This window comes from Delphinus delphis, chromosome 6 (genome assembly GCF_949987515.2).
Source record: "Delphinus delphis chromosome 6, mDelDel1.2, whole genome shotgun sequence".
In the NCBI taxonomy this organism is placed as follows: Eukaryota; Metazoa; Chordata; class Mammalia; order Artiodactyla; family Delphinidae; genus Delphinus; species Delphinus delphis.
Genome location: NC_082688.1, coordinates 63,392,627 through 63,409,595, shown reverse-complemented (window position 1 = coordinate 63,409,595; position 16,969 = coordinate 63,392,627). Strand labels below are relative to the sequence as shown.

Genomic DNA, 16,969 nt, shown 5'->3' with positions numbered 1-16,969 from the left:
TTTGATATTATGTTTAATGTCATAATTTAAATAGGAAAAAGAATCCGATATTTCACATTTATACTTTGAGGAACAATTAATGTTAAATCCTCTTTTAAAATTGAAAATGAGATATAATTCATAAGCAATACTCCATACTTTTTACCTATTGCTCTTAAACCCTAGAAAGGAGTAGTCTGAATTTTAGGTGGAGAAAGTTTATTATGTAAAAAAAATGTATGTTTATAGTGATACTCTTATTGCTTTAGATTTATGGTGAGACACTCTTTATTCTTCAAAAAAACTGAATCTAGTTTTTAAACCTTTATTCAAGGGATATGACATCTGTTTATAATAAAGTTCTTAGCTTTGGTCTATAAATATATATTGATATGTATTGTCCCTATACTTAAAAATGCATGGCCTTCAATGCTACCATTAAGACAATTATAAAATTAAGAGAAGAATATACAAGTCAGCTGTGGTATATAAAATTTTTTACATTTATTTATTGTACTGCTAAGATAGATGAAAAAAGTCAGTAACTATTTCATACATTTGTAATGTTGAGTATCTGGGCAAAATTAACTTAGAAGTCAAATCACCCATATCTGATTAAAGTGTTCATATTTCTAATATTTGGAAAAAATTCAAGAGTACATTTTTACATAATAAACTATGAGAGATCTAGATAAGCCTTCCACCTTTGTCCTTTACCATATATATGTTCAATATGTAATATATTAGGGCCTGTGGCAGACACCTTATCATGAGAAACAGTTTCTCTCCTTAAAGAGCTCATGGCATAGTGGGGAGAGAGAGGGACCCTATCATCAGCCAGGCATCGAGTATGACAGGATTACATCCTTGGAGGAGGATTAGATGCCTGGAAGAGGTGTGTTCTCAACTGAAGTTTGAAGAGTGGGTTCACCACAAGAAGGAACAAGAGGGGGGGCGGTCATTTCAGGCAGAGTGGACAGCTTGTATCAATGCAGTAGAGGTCATTGCAGCAAGGAACTGCCCTATGTTGAAGGATCCGCAAGTGTTGAAATGTGCCCTGAATAGGAGAGAGTGGCCAGAGATGAGGCCAAAGAAGTGGAGCAAGTCTGGGTCTTAAAGCACTTGAGGTCTGTACAAACCTGTGAAATTGTTGGGATTTTATTATTGAAGCAGTAGGGAGCCGTTGAAAGATTCTTAGCAGAGAAGTTCCATGATTTAAATGATACTTTAAAAAAAATTATTAATTTGAGACTATACAGGATATATCGGAAGGAGCAAGACTGGAGGAAAGAAGGCAATTAGGAAGACTTTGTAATATCTAGGCAAGGAATACATAAACGTACATGTATGCATGCATGTATGTATGAATTCTTTCATAATGAAGGGAAACATTTTTTGCCTTGTAGTTTGCTTTTCTTTCTTTAAAGGACTAGAATGACTTTTATTGAGAAAGTAGCCATTTTTACTTTCATTGGGAATTCTGCATTCTATCTAGTTTGTATCAGGCCAGCCAGAGCTTATTTGAGCATAAGTACTTGGGAGCCCAGAGATTTGAGCTCTGATTTGCTATGTGCCAGTTCAGATCAAGAGATCTCTTCCAAAACTACTGATGCCAAATGATCTTAAAGCCCAGAGGACCCATGATGGAGCTATGTATATATCCTCCAAGGGTTTGTGTACAGATACAAGTAAAGACCGTGGTTAAATTGAGCTGAGATTAAGAGCACTTCAACACTGAGTCAAAAGATGTGCAATTTAATTTAGGCGTTGGCATTTTCTTAAATTATACATTCAAGTGTGTATACTCCTTAAATAAAGTAGTATTTCAACAAGGAGTTTTGTTTTAAGAAATAGGTAATTGTTCTCTGAAATGCATCCCTTTGATGGAGGATGCTCAAACTTCAGTGTGCGCAAAGATTACGTGGGGCACTTGTTTAAAATGCACTTTCTGGTGCCTCACCCCTGGAGGTCCTCATCTAGTACGTCTGTGGTTAGGCCCAGGAACTGTAGCAACAATCCAGAGGATTCTGAGTTCCCTGGACATTCAGGGAACAGAGTTGTGACCATAAAACTGAGTTTATGATTCTTCTATGATGTACATTTTAAATTTCTTGTATCTTCTGAAAAAGCTTTCTTTGGGGAAGATAAGGAATATCCCTTAAGGGTAATTTTTTTGTACATAATTACAAAGCTGGAGATAAGTCATTCCAGATGATTTTCATTTATAGGTCATGGAAGGAATTTATTTTTCATATTGTTTGCTACATTGTCTCATAAAACACTAAACATTTATCATATAAATTTCCTATGATCTGGATCAAAATAGTAAACAGAAATAGACAGTTAATCTTCACTTCTATCTATACGGGTTGATACTCTTAAATTGTACTTATGTAAAGTACAAATTTAACATTATGGAGAGAATGATTGTGCAATTGTATTCTTTCCCCATTTTTAAACTTAAGCATCATATTTTAAAAACTAAATAATAAATTATGATCACACTAATTTTGAAAAATTACAGTAAAATTAAACATTATGTACATCACATATGTTTTGTACAGTATTTCTCTTTATAAAATATGTGATTTATGGGTAAGTTAATATGCCTATATGAAAGTTAAAATTTGCATTTCTGAGGGTTTTGTTCTTGGTCTTATCTCAATAATGTCTTTTGAGCTACATGTAGTAAAAGTTAGAGTAGGAAGAAAATAGAACTCTTTTGGTTTTAAAAGGAACCTTTTCATTTAAAAAAAGAGTTCCCAGGTTTATGTTCAAATATTCCAAAGCATTTATACAATGATCAGTTAATTATTCAAGACATTACTAATTATTGGCTTCCCTTCTAAATAATGCAAAATATTTACTTAAAATTGGAGTACACTTCTGTTTTGAATTTTGGTAGAAAATGTGTGGGTCCCCTGCCCTCTACTTAATGCTGTGACTTGGTCTGTACTTAGGAGACAAAGACTTTTTAATCAAAGAATGTGTTCTGATGGGAAATAACTTTGCTTAAAGAAATATTTTATGAATTATTGGCTTAACCTATAAAAGAGAACCTTCTTTTTTTAAAACCATTCATAGATCTAGAAAGCAAGATTGTTCGTTCCCTAGACTGGAGGTGATATCTGTGTGGGCTTAGCAGTCCTGGCATAGAGGATAATAGTAAAAAACTAGCTTATTTTAAGAGAGTTTGGTTAAATCAGAGGGAGGAAATGAAGAGCCTTCGGTTGTATAGTTTCCCAGGATTCTGTAGGATTGGGACGGAGCAGTATGGCCAACAGCTAATGAGTCCTCTCTTCTTTCCTGTCTCCTGCAGTCATCTCAACTCGGACTCCACCTCCACCCTCACCGTTGCCATTTCCAACACAAGCTATTCTCCCTCCAGCCCCATCGAGCTACTTCTCTCATCCAACAATCAGATATCCTCCCCACCTGAATCCTCAGGATACTCTGAAGAACTATGTACCTTCTTATGACCCATCCAGTCCGCAAACCAGCCAGGTAAAAATGAGAGAGAACATATGATTAAAGCACAGGTCTAACGGTAAGCCCTGAAGCTTACTTAGACAGTGTGTCTGGCAGAACAGCAAGCTTTTGAAATCCATCTTCAGGAAGTTTCTTGGTGACTCACTAAGTTTTTATTGAAAGGTGGCTGAATGACAGGTAGGAAGTGTGTTGCCCCAAAGGAAGGGGCACATTTGTGAAGATGTTCTTGGTTTGATGTTTTGGGATTTTCATTGAGTGAAGAGAAAGTTAATGCAGAAGGTCCACTGACAAAAATGTTCTGAGCTGGAGTTCACACCTCTGAAATACCTGGTTTGACACAGAGACAAAGTGCTTATTTCAGGCAGAAGCGAAGTATGAGCTAAAATAAACACACACAAAAGACCTTACAGTTGTATTTATAGACCAACTATTAGGTATTAAAATAAGCTTTGGTAATGTAAACATTTTCAGTGTTTGATGACTACTTGAATATTCTTTGCTCAGACATGACTATGTTTCATAATGAGTGACATTACCAGAAGTCTTTTTTTTTTTTTTAATTTTTATAGTGGTAAACACTGTGCAGTGGCTTTAAGGATTCTTTGTATAAGTGTAGTGACTCATGTGCCTTCCTCATTCCCTAAACATGTGGTTTCTCCTTTGGAGAGGTCACTTCATGGGGATTTGGTATAAGAGGATTTTCCACAATCAAGTAGACAGTCTGCCAAAGCTGGCTCTATCAGTCATCGTAATATCAAAAATCTGTAATGTAATTTCGATCTTATGGTCTGGTATTTGGCTCTGATGTTTTACCTCCAAGACTCCTGTCCACTTCTTCTCACATTTTTTAACGTTCTGCGGGATTTTCATAAGTGTTCTGTCATTAATGCTGTTCATTTACTAAAATGCCAGTAAACGGTATGTGCATATTAATTTAGAATTAACAAAGATCTGAAAAAAAAATTCCCTTTGGTCTTAATTTAATTGTTAACACGGAGCAAAATGGTCCCTTCTGGGTTTTTTTTGTTTTTTTTTTTTGTGAGTAACAACATGTCCAGCACTATTTGGGTTACTTAACATTAAGTTATCTGTACTTTTAGCTCCATTGACTAGTAATGCTAAACTAAGTATACTGTTCTTGAATTTTGAATTTAAAGTTAAATGATTTGTGTTTTAGAAGAAAATGTTCAAATGGTGTAGCACTTTTAATGACTGTAATAATAATTACTAAGTAAAACAGTAGGATCTTGGTATATCAATTTAGAAGTAAAATTTGCTGTCAGAGCATGGATTCAAAAGTCTCAGTTCCATAGAGCATTTTGCTAGACTCAGCTGGGAACAGTGCACACAAGGTCTGATTTTAATTTGTGTAGAATTTCCATGAATAACAAAGTCTAATTAAGACATCCATTAAAAGTCCTTAACGTTAATTCAGTGTGGAAAATCTTAGAGTTCCATTGGATTTTTTTTTTTAACTGATGTCTTAATTAGGCGCTGTTAGGGGAAAAATTATGCAAATTAAAATCAGGGCCTTAGTGTTCTGCATTTCTTTAATTATTCAGTGCTTGTTTTACGTATATTTCAATTTCTTTATAAGTTAAGAGGGCATGTTAGGTGATAATCTGCCTATATTGTTCTCAGTTTTTCTTCATATTTTCAAGGTAAAGACCGAGCTTCTGAGAAGCATCTTACTCTCATCTCAATTAAAAAAAAAAATTCCCTCTCAGGATTTTGTATAATAGGAGCAATGTACTATAAGTAGGATAATCCTTTCCTAATGCTGTTCATCTTCAGCTAAGATGTCTCTCTTTTCATATTTACAATATGAAAGTTCATCTATTAGCAACCTTAAAGGACAAGCTTTATAGTGTAGCTTCATCTGTTTTGAACCAACAGAAAACTGAAAAGAAATAACCTTTCCATTCTTCTGACCCTGAGTTTCAGGAAAGTTGTCTATATTGGCTTGGGAGTTCTTTCTTTGTCACTTTCACTTTTTTTAAATGAGAGAAACATCTGTTTGTTGGTTTATGTCGATTCAATTCCAGTAGACAAGGCTTGCAGGGTGGGCAAGGTAATATATTTGATGGCAGCATTTTCTTGACAATATTGTTATTTTTCTCTTCTATGCTCTCAGGTAGGTGCTGTCAAACTGTTTTGGTGAACACAATATACAGAAAGGCTTTTTACCATCGAATGTACCACCGATGATAAAACGTGATCACTCTTTTTTTCTTGGGGGAGATATATAAAGCAGTCTTTTGCAGTGGTCGCACAACCAAGAGTTGATGGTCTTCTTTAGAAACAAATTGCTTTTTCCCTTTGAAAGGAAAAGTGGGTCTTTATTATAAACTGCAGAGTTGTTTTTGCAGGAACATTATATCTGCTTTGATGTTTAACTTCAACTCAAAACCAGGTAATTTGCACTTCAAAATAGGGCTCTTGATATTCACCTTTTTAGCTCTAAAAATCGGGAAAAAATGAGGACTTGTTGACCTGTTGTCAACTGTTCCTTTCCAGTATCCCCCAGGGCTGCACTGATTTTGACTGTTAAGTCGAGCAACTGAGATGCTTTGTCCTCCCCACAGCAGTTTGGAGATTAATTGCATTGCTGCTACACCGATTAGAGTGAGACAGTCATGCTATTTAATGGAATATTTTAAATAAAATTAGTCTAAGATATAACTCTCTCCTAGGTCTCCATAGGGGGAAAAAATCTGGTCAGTTTTCCTGACTTAAATACTTAATTTACTCATGATGAATATGTAGGATATTCAAAAGTTCATTTTCTTTATAGAATAAATAATGTGGCCTCTGAGGCACCCAACTAAGACTTACTTCATGTCTCTAAGTTCTAATAGTGAAGTGTTCTTAGCTGTTTATCTTTTTCTTTAAAGAAACGTCTACTTGTAATTTATGTGCAGGCATTTAGATGAATATTCTGTTTCATTGCTTTTTTGACTTTAAAAGTGGTACAGATTATAAAGACTAAACATTTGTGGAGAACACCCTCATAGCAAATTGTTGTGTACGTTATGTACTGGTGAATTCCAACATGAGCATAATTAAAAATACCATTCTCTGTCTAGAAAAATACATTCCAGTATTTCTTCAAACAGTGTTCCCTTAGAATTTTGTCTCCCACTATGGACACTAGACTAAAACTCAGATAATAATATCTTTTCTATCACTGCCTAGCGGATTTTCTCTTTAATTCTCACAGATGTCAACAATCAGTGTTTTGTGTAACTCTCCATGCCCAGCAATGGAAGAGTAACTCAAAAAGTAGAGTATATTTGATTGCCCTCTGCTTCACTTCAGCACATTTTAATTTACGTTGGAAATCTTTTATTTGTAGGTGTAGGGTTGGACCTAGTTCAGCGTTTTATATCATTGTGTGGACGCTGGAATTTTAAATATTTAAAATATCATTCTACCTGCTTATATTAGTAAATCGTCACAAGTCGAGTGGAGATTCTAAGATCGAAATTGCCTGATGTGTGTTTCTGAGTGCACCTGTGTGTGAGCAAGGGCTAGCATTTTTGTATGCCAAAGAATGGGCCTTGACTATAAATGATGGGAATTGTTGAGTTTGACTCCTTTGGTCTCCTAGAAATTCTTGTCTTCCTTGTCTCAGTGATGTCATCATTTAGGTAAATCTTGTGTTCTGAAAGCCAAAAGTGACCATGAAGAGCAGATAAGAAGGTAGCACTGATTCTCATTCTCACTAGCTCAGTGAGGACTTCTGTTTTAGCCTCGGGCTCAGCATTGAAGTCTCCACTTGAGTTTTCTGTCCAACTCAGTGGAGGGATCAGTTCTACCTGGCTCTCGGGGTGTTGTAAAGATGACTAAACCTATATAAAGTGCTTTGAAGCTGAAGACTTTCTTTAAATGCTGCTGCTTCTTATGACTACTAACCACTGACGAGCCTCTCTGACTCAGATCTGAGAGAGCTTGTGTGGCGGTTGCACACAGCACGCGGGGTCCACTCAGCTGTGTGTGCTGAGTGGAGTTGTTGGACGAGACGACTGCCTTTTGGAGTGTTTCACCCGGCATTCTGTTTTTGTTTTGTAGCCTAACAGCAGTGGTCAAGTAGTAGGGAAAGTGCCTGGCCATTTCACTCCTGTCTTGGCACCCTCTCCCCATCCCAGTGCAGTGCGACCTGTGACCCTGACCATGACAGATACTAAACCCATCACTACATCCACTGAAGGTGAGGCAGCTTCACCTACAGCAACCAGTAAGTATTTCTGTAGGAAATGAGAAATGTCCATCAAAGGCGCCGTTGGATATCTGATCCAAGGTGGAAAACTCGGCAACTTTTCCAGCTACCCGACCCGATGGAGATTTCTCATTTATGTGGAACTAGCAGGCATGAATGTGGCCTGGCGCTCGCAAGCTCTCTCTTATCAAATTTCACTCAGTGCATCCTATTTGAAAAGGGAGAAGCTTATTTGTTTGAGTAAATAGCTATAACATAAATAATAAGTCATGCCTGCTTGTTCAAGGTATACATTGAAAATGCACTGAATAACATAACAGTGTACAAGGTTTTTATATCACCCGAAGAGAGATTAGGTAATTGTTAGTTATTGGAGCGTTCCTATAGAAATTAAGCCCCTTCACAAGGCAGGCTGAACCAGTACCTCTGTAAGATAATTGCATGTTTACATCACTGCAGGTTATGTCATTGTGAGAAAGTCACACAATGTTGGGTGGAGAAAACATTTCAGAGCTGAGTTTTAGGCACATGTAAGCTACCTGCACTTTCATTGTCTGCAACTTTTAAAAAAATTTTTTGATTATTTAGCCTATTATGGTGCATCAGGTATTATGATTTTTAGCGTGGCCATAACATTTTAAATGTCAGAGATTTAGCCAGTGAATTTACGTAGCACATACCAGTAACCCAAATGATTCCTTTGCTTCTTTGTATAGAGTACTCATAAGTACACAGGAGTTATTACCCAGTTTTTCATCCAAACTGCCAGCTTTTTAGAACTGGAGCTGGTGTGCACAGATTGGTAAAGTGGAATGATAAAATTCCAGTCGGGAGGCATTAGCATGCTTCTCGTCAATTTTATACGTTAAATCCAGAGCTTCTATTTTCATTTTTAGAACAAGAAAATCCCTATGCTCTGGAAATTCCTGTGTGAAATTACAGAGATTTAGAAGTACCACTGGTTCTTTCTTTCTTGGCCACTGGAAAGTGCTCTTTTTTTGTGGCCTCTGAAAGACTAGGAAGGAACCCTACAAGAAAAACGGACAATACCTGGAGTGTCCAGTGAACTCGGCATTTCTTTCTCAAAGTTCATGAGGCCCCATCAAATAATAAAACCACACAAGCTTGTAATTCCCATCAGTAATCATTAATTCTCAGTAACTGGTTTGTTGATAGAGGGTCCTACACTAGTGAACACTTCCCTGAATGCACAGATGGATGAGACCCAGTCAAGGAAGAGTAAGAATCCTTTGTGCTACAGGTTAGCTATGTACATTACAGTCACTAAAATGCTACATCCAAATTTTAAAAGTGGATGCCTTGGGCATCTTTGAGCAAACAAAGTCAACACTTTAAATAAAAGCAAATAGAAAGCAAAGCTTTTTAAGTAGTTGAAAGTTGCAGAAACTTCTGGTACCTACTCTTATACTGACATTAATAGATTACATTCAAGGGAAGATCAGACCGAAACAATCACAGCTCACCTATGGGAGTACTGTCAGCCTGTTTGTTAATGAATTGTTCTTATACTCACATACAGGTTGATCAAAAAGAGATCTTATTTGACTTATAAAATCATAAAATATTCAAAGGAATGTTTTGGTTGTATAAAGATGGCTGCATCAGTCCATTTTCCACTCCTGCACAAAAGCGATATAGTGAGTCGTTTTTCTTTCCTAGAAACAAAGTTGTCGCTGCACCTCCCCAGGCGCCACTGATGAGAAATTAGCCATTGAATTCATAAATCAGAAAAATTAAGGAAAACACAGAGGCCAAGGAAACCTCTTTCTCGTGGTTGAAAAGAAAGAATAGCACAGACTTGGTGCCCACTCTCTAAGGGTGAGGCTCTTCTTCAATGGTGTGTGTTGACTTCCAGAGGTCTGGAGATTGAATAGGGGACACTGGCTGCTTAGGGCTGCTCTTGAGTGAGCCCTTCATTCAGGAATAACTAAAAGGTGAATTGTGAGCATCTTCACTGTTTTAAAAAGTTGACCTAAAAAAGCCTCAATGGGCCAAATGAACATGGCAGAATTAATGTATTCGTTTTAAAAACGCCTTTTAAGAATTAACGTCTGGATTCCTCATTAATCTGATGGTTTTAAACCAAATATTATAGCTTTCTTCAGACCTATAGATGTAACATAAGTGATGAAAATTTACTTTTTCTGTTTATTCTGACATGGAACAATGGGATTGCTTAGCGCTGGGAAGATACATTAGTCCTTTCCTTTGTGAAAAAGAACAAACATCTTTAGGACTAGGGAGATGTTTTCTTTGAAAAATTCACTCTGCACCAAAAAGTACCTGTACAAAAAGTACTTGCAAGGTGAGACCGTAATAATTTAAGGAGTATTCACCATATGTCAACTCCCTCTCTGGACCAATCACAAAAAAATTGACTTTTTGTGCTTCTGGAAAAGAAATGATTTTTTTTCAGAAACATTTCTATCAAACTTAAGGGCATTTTCACATTAAATAAAATACTGAGCTAATTCATTCTATATGATATAATAAAATAGCCTTCTCCTTTATGTTAATAATGTTAGATATTCTTTTTAGTAAGACTTTTCAGTAAGACATTTTTCATCCTATATCATCAAGCACATCTGCTTAAATCCCATCATTTAAACCTTTCACTTTTTCCTGACAGACTTTCAGTCTGCTTTTACATTTAGCATCACAGACCATCATTGATTATCCCATTATTAGACAACCAGGATCTTGTAAAAGGTACATCTAGGAAAGGGACCCTTCTATTTAGCCAGTCCTTGGTACTCCTGCAAGACTGTAACCAGAGCATGTGTGAGATGCCCACACCAAAGGATGGGATATGGTTACTGGATAGATTTTTTGGGAGGGGGATAAACCAGTCAACTCGAGGTCAACTGTCATTTATACCAGTGGTATTCAGTCAACGCGAAAGAGGAGAGAAAGACATTGTGTTTTGTTTTTGGTTTTTTTTTTTTTGGTTGCAAGTCCCACTTCTCTGGGTTTCTTTGGCGTGGACAGGGTGTTCATTTGATAGTTCGCAATTTTTATCTTTGTTTTTGTTCTTCCTTAATCAGCCTACACAGCCTCAGGCACATCTCAAGCCAATCGATATGTGGGACTAAGCCCAAGAGACCCATCCTTCCTACATCAGCAACAGGTGGGCAAGTTTCACCCAGGTGTGATGGTGTAGCCACGCTTTTGCATTGGTGCTTTTTCTCCATGCTGCCTCTCAGATCTTGACTCAGAACGGGGCTCACGGGGCTTCTGAGAAAGAAATTGATCATTTCATTTTCCAAAATATCTTCTCATTTATCCATTGTTTCTCGCCTCTCTAAACAGGGTGTCTCAAATTGGCTCAAGACCTTTTCCTTCTCTGTAGCATATTTCATAACATCCATGAATAAACAGTGTTTCAGCCAGAGTATTTTTCTGTTTTACTGGCTATTGAGAGCTCACCAGCCTATACCTTCCAAAGACAAAAATTGTCAATTGATTTAAAAGCCGATTAAAGTAGGAGCACTACACAATTCACAATTTGTGTTTTTTTTTGAGCTCTTTCATATTTTCCAGATGTTTTACTCCTCATTTTGGTATTTTAGTCCAAGAAGATGAGTTTTGAAGCTAAAATCTCAGGCGACGCATCCTTCCTATTTTAATAGGTTTAAATCGGTTTACTGATTTCGGATGTGATAAAACACTTTTTTTTGGTTCTGCTTTCTTACCTCATTTATGTTTCAAGTAGCATTTTAAATTTCACATCTCATTAATGCTGTAAATTTAATGCAAATGAAGTGTTTACCCAAACTGTGAAAATATACAGCCAGGATTAATGGTAGCTTATAAACAAATTAGCCATAGTCAAAAGCGTGGACCATACAAATACAGAAATCCCACGATTCTAGTTACGGGATGACAGAAATCATTCTAAACGCTTCCAAATTTAAATATATTTTATGACGCATATGTTTGCTGCTCTCAAGTTTTGATAGCAGAGCAGTTTGAAATTAACAGTGTGCAAAATATTGCATAGGGAAAAATATCTATAATGAATCAGAAAGAGCTGGTATTAATGAGCTCGCTCTTCATTTATAATATAAGTTGTATGTGCAACTGAGTTTTTACAGATGTAGCGAGCCTGCGCAGGTACTCATGCCAGCTTCTTTTGTTCTAGACTTGTCCACCTAGTTTATGCTTATCATGCCTATCTGTGCCTCATGTGGAACTTTCAAGTCCTGCCCAGTTGCAGGCCAAGGTGGCAGACTGCTTATATTAAAGGTCACCACATGCAGAGTTCAGAGAAAATCGTAAAGATGATAGCTTATTCAAGATACTTGATGTTTTGCCAGGTTTAAAAAAAAGCAAAACAAAACAAAACAAAAGAGTGAGAGCTAACTGAAAACATCTGTACACAGTTATGAAAATACCAAATAATAATTAGTGGTTTTGCCAGCCATTGGCTTTTCAACATAATTTTCTGAAATGTTGCTTTTTTTCACCTCTAAAATTGCTATAATATGAAATATGCTATAATTACTGTAATATGGTTCTCTTTGACAAATGTATATGTTCCTTGTGTTTTTTAGAAACATATGCAGGATTCATAGGTTTAGAAACTTATTCTCTTACAACTCATTTCACATATTTTCAGAAATATTCTTGTCATGAGACTTGCATTCTTAATGACATGTCTCTAGTTTTCAGTTAACTTTTAATTCATAGAATCGTGCCTCTGTTATTTAAACCTTTAGCCCAAACACATTTAGAATATTATAACCACTTTCATGTATTTAGAAGCAATCTTCCCATCCTCCTGTCCTAACCTAAGGCAGCTTTAAGTTTTTAATTTATAACTTATGACTGTCATTAGAGCCTCATGTAATTATGATCACAAAAATTGATTATATAAAAGTTATTTCTTCTTTCACATGTCCAAGGATAAATCAAGAAAACTTAACAAGCATCAGGAAAATACTAGTCTTAACGTAGATAGAGTTCTGAGCACATTTTAATTGAAAAAAAAAAAAGAATATATATATATATATATATATATATATATATATATATATATATATATATATATATATATGAGTTCTGGAACTACAAACTTTTTTCATCAAAGGCTGCCACTTGTTATTTAAGTAGACAATGTCAAGTGAAGACCTCTTACAATATAAATATGATTAGATGGGTCAAATATGGTGTACACTTATGGAATATATAATGTGTATTGATCTTTGAAAGAAAAATTATATAAGCTTCATAATGAAAAATATAATGTTCAGTTTTAAGTGCCATACAGACAGATAATTTGTCCTCTGTATAGTGAAAGAATTAGTGCTACTTTTTGAATTGAAGAAGCCCTATATGCCAATTCATAATAAGCTACAGTTTGAGGCATGCAGAAAATGAGTGTATATGCGTATCATACTATACACGTAGATTACTAAACTAAGGCTCTAGTTAAAAGCTTTCAATTACTTTAATCCTTTCAAATTTTAACAGAATCCTAGAGATGAAGTTTTATGTTTACTGTCCAGGAACAGAGGGACAGGAACAGTTTAAATGACTTCAGTAGAGTAAAGGTTATTCTTTCGTACAGCAGAAATGAGATTGATTTACTGTGTCCTTTCATTACTTTCCAAAGATTTAAAAGAGACCACTCTTCTAGCAGCAGGTTTTAAATGCATTTGGTTTAAAGTACTCGGTGATGAATGGAAAGAAAAATCAAGGGGTACATGAAATAAAGGTAATCAATCATTTTATATTAGCTGGGAGAAATTCAAAATTAGAAAGGCAATGGTTTTAGTCTGAGAGAGTTCTTTTAAACATTCCCCTTAGCTTTTAATATACATGACCCCTTAAGAATAAATATTGTCACCAGGTACATTCTTCAGTTTATTGGCGACTGCTTTATAAAGATTTATCCTTTTAGGTTATGAAAAGTATTGATGTGCATTGTTGAGTGCTATTTTTTTCTTAGAAAAGAACTTTAATATAGCCTACATAAATTAGAGATAACAATAAATTTAAAATTGTTGAATAATTTTGACTGTCTTATAAATAATCCTTCCACACAATGACACTAAAGCAGAGCTTTCAATATAATTATTCCTAACACACAAGGACACTGACTTCTTAAATTAAGATGGGAAATATTAAAATTAACCCTGTACTCCACTGGTAAGAGTAATACATTCATTTTGGCAAATCTGAATACTAAAAGCATAAGCTTTTATAACCATTAACTTGGAATACATGCAGTTGTTATTAGTAATTATACATCACTGTGCTCCTTTTTATAATGGTTATTACTGATCATTACTGGTTGCTAACTGCCTTGAAATATAGTTTTTCTGACACAGGAATTCCACTACCATTCTTAATGTGATATCTCATTTGAATCTGAAAAATAAAATCACATAATCTTGAAGAATATTTCAAAAAAGATTTCTTTAAAACAATTGATTATTTTCCATTAAAAACAGTCCTCTAATTAGTCATAATAATCATATCATGCCAGCTGATCAGAACTTTAAAGTTTCCCTTTATCTCTTAACTCAATCTTGAGTGTTTTTCAAGGTCTGGAACTAGACTGTCTGAGATGATTGGCTTATTTAATGCATTCACTATTGGCATGGGGGAAATCTTAAAATCAGAACTTCAATTGGAACTTCATTCTTTAACTTTTCTGTTGGACGATGGTGTGGTGGCTTGAAGAACTTGTGGGTTTTTGGCAAACCGAACTCTTTAGTCTCTGCTGAGAAATGTCTTTTTATGATTTGGAACTTTTTCAGAAGTGTCAAGGACCTCCTCTCTGGCTTAACTTCACAGAAGTTTAGTAAAATGCAGTGTTTCCTTTCCTCCTTATACTTCCTGAACACGCTGTGCACATTCATTATGATAGGAGTGAAGAAACCACACTTCCTAAATTTCATCTCCCCGAGAATATGGGAATTATATAGCAGAGTAGTGGGTATTGCTTAGAAAATACAGAAATTTTTATATAATCCAGTCTAACAATTTTAGTATAAATGGCAAATATGAGACAGCTTACTTGAATTAGCACCAATTTCATATTGATCAGCCTCATAATGAACTTGCTAAATTGCAGGCCTTCTTTCTTTGTAGTCATAGAAAGTTTGGTAATATAAAAAGGTCTAGTTAATTTGATCACCGTTATACTAGAGTGTAAGGCCATAATAAAAGTATAAATCCTTACTGTTATACATCAGTACAACATATTTACAAAGCCCTTATTGCAAGTTGGAAAAAAAGTTTGTAGCTAATAAGCTTCTTGTTTGGAAATAAAAGATTAGTATTCGAAGTAATTCGATTACTATTCATATCAATTACTATTGATTACTATTCAAATACTATTACTATTTGAGTGTCGTGTAGGCAAGGATAATGATCCAGATCTTAGGTGTTTCCCCTTGGGCAGATTTTTGAGGGAAACTAGATGTTCCCCATGCTTGTTTTTCTGAAACTAATTGAGTTGGGCTAAGGTACATATTAACCTTTGATATGGATTTGAGATTTGAGATGGAGCAAATGGGAGGTCACTTTTGCCTTCCCTGAGACAACAAAGTCAAGCCAGCTCTAGTTTATAAAATACAAGGCTTGTTTTCATAATCTCAAAATTATAATCTCCTGACTATATATGCTACTTATCATTAGAGCTAATGAATCAGTGGGCTGATCGACTCAAGTCCTTGCATTACTTCTCACAGTTGCATGGATTTTACTGGTGCCCGGGCTTCCGCATGTTACATCTCTTGCATGATTGTATGATGCTCTTATTTCAATTTCAGTCACTGGGCTACTTTCTATGAAAATGTTTTCAACACTTTTCTTGATAAAAATTTGAAACTAGAATTTGAAAGGACTTTTCATGACACTAAAAATTTCTGTTACACCCAATGGCCTTTTTAAGACGTTGCCTCTGTACGATTTTATGTTTGTTTATCTAAGATATTCATTGAAATCCCTTTATAATATTTGTCCTGACAAATGGTAAAGCCAAAGCTAGGTACGTTAAAACCACTGGCAAGGTAGTCTTTTATTAAAGGCAAGCAATTGAAAGGCCACAAGTAGACTATCAACAAACTTTTCAATAAAGTCAGGAAGCAGGCTATCAACACTTGGGCTGTTCTTATTGTGTCTGTTATCATAATTGACAGCTTGACGTAAAACCCTATCACATGACTTCTGGGTAGGTATGTAAATGGATAAGAGGTCACCTTTCACATATGCTAGCTGGAAAGGAAACACATTTAAAGGAAGTTTCACTCAAAATAATGGCTATGCAAATGTTTAGCTTTTTGGCTAGTTCTTAAAATAAAAAAAAAATAAAATAAAAAACCTTCCAAAGTCTGTCTTTTATCATTCATTCATTCACTTACTTTTATTGGGTATCAAAGGCTAATATCCAGATAAATTATTCTAGAGAACATAAAAATAAAATCGTTTGCTCTAACCTTAGATTTCAGTCAATGCAATCACAAGGGAGACAATTTTCTTTTCTGAAATTGTTAACTTCAGAAGGTCTAAGCAGAATCAGGGAAATAAAGGAAATTATGAAGAGTTATAATTATAGACATTTTAGCCTTAAATATTCTTGAGCTGCACATGAAAAGTAGGGTAGGAAAAGAATAATGACAGGCAAACTTGTGTCGTGGCAGACAAACAGGGATTAGGAGTCAGAAGGTGTGGTTTTAGTGACATGACAGGACATGTCTAACCTTGGACAGGCCTTTAAACCTTTCTGTCCTGTTCTTATCTTGGAAAGGAAAATGAAGAGGTTGAACTACATGATCTCCAAGTTCCCCTGAAATCTTAAATTTTACAGATGAAAGTAGCCTCCATTTAAAAATTAAAAAAAAAAAAAACTTTTCATTTTCTAGTTCTTATGATTTATGGTCAGTAATGTTTATTTAGTTCATGAACTATGCATACCCATTTAACTTAATCCTACCGTGTTTATTAAATATCAAGAAGCACGGTTTTCAGAAATTGATATTAGATGTAACTTTAAGGTACCAGGATGACCTTGAATATCTTTTTCATTTTTATATGTTTACATGCTCCACCTGTATCACAATTTTATCTTGACCATTTTGTTTGTTCAGTAAAGCTACATCCTTTTCATTCAGAGGCCGTTTTATTTGCTCTCTGGTAGGTGATTAATAAAATAAAAATCAACTAATCTAAGAGTTAAGAGGAAAATATGAATTCTGAAGGATTAATCGTTTTAATCACCCCACCCCCAAAAGCACCTCCACCCCCAAAAAA

The 16,969-nt window shown here is 35.3% G+C and overlaps 1 protein-coding gene across 8 annotated transcripts in view; it reads left to right on the top strand.

The window, feature by feature from the left end:
* NFIB (nuclear factor I B) overlaps window positions 1-16,969 on the top strand; it is a 230,547-nt gene that overhangs the window by 194,893 nt on the left and 18,685 nt on the right. For 4 of the 8 annotated variants that reach the window (XM_060014758.2, XM_060014754.2, XM_060014759.2 and 1 more), the window contains 3 exons: window positions 3,299-3,483; window positions 7,540-7,705; window positions 10,753-10,835. In XM_060014758.2, the coding sequence (XP_059870741.1) occupies window positions 3,299-3,483; window positions 7,540-7,705; window positions 10,753-10,835 (434 nt within the window). The remainder of the gene's footprint in view (window positions 1-3,298; window positions 3,484-7,539; window positions 7,706-10,752; window positions 10,836-16,969) is intronic. The other 4 variants (XM_060014760.2, XM_060014755.2, XM_060014757.2 and 1 more) reach the window with 2 other exon arrangements.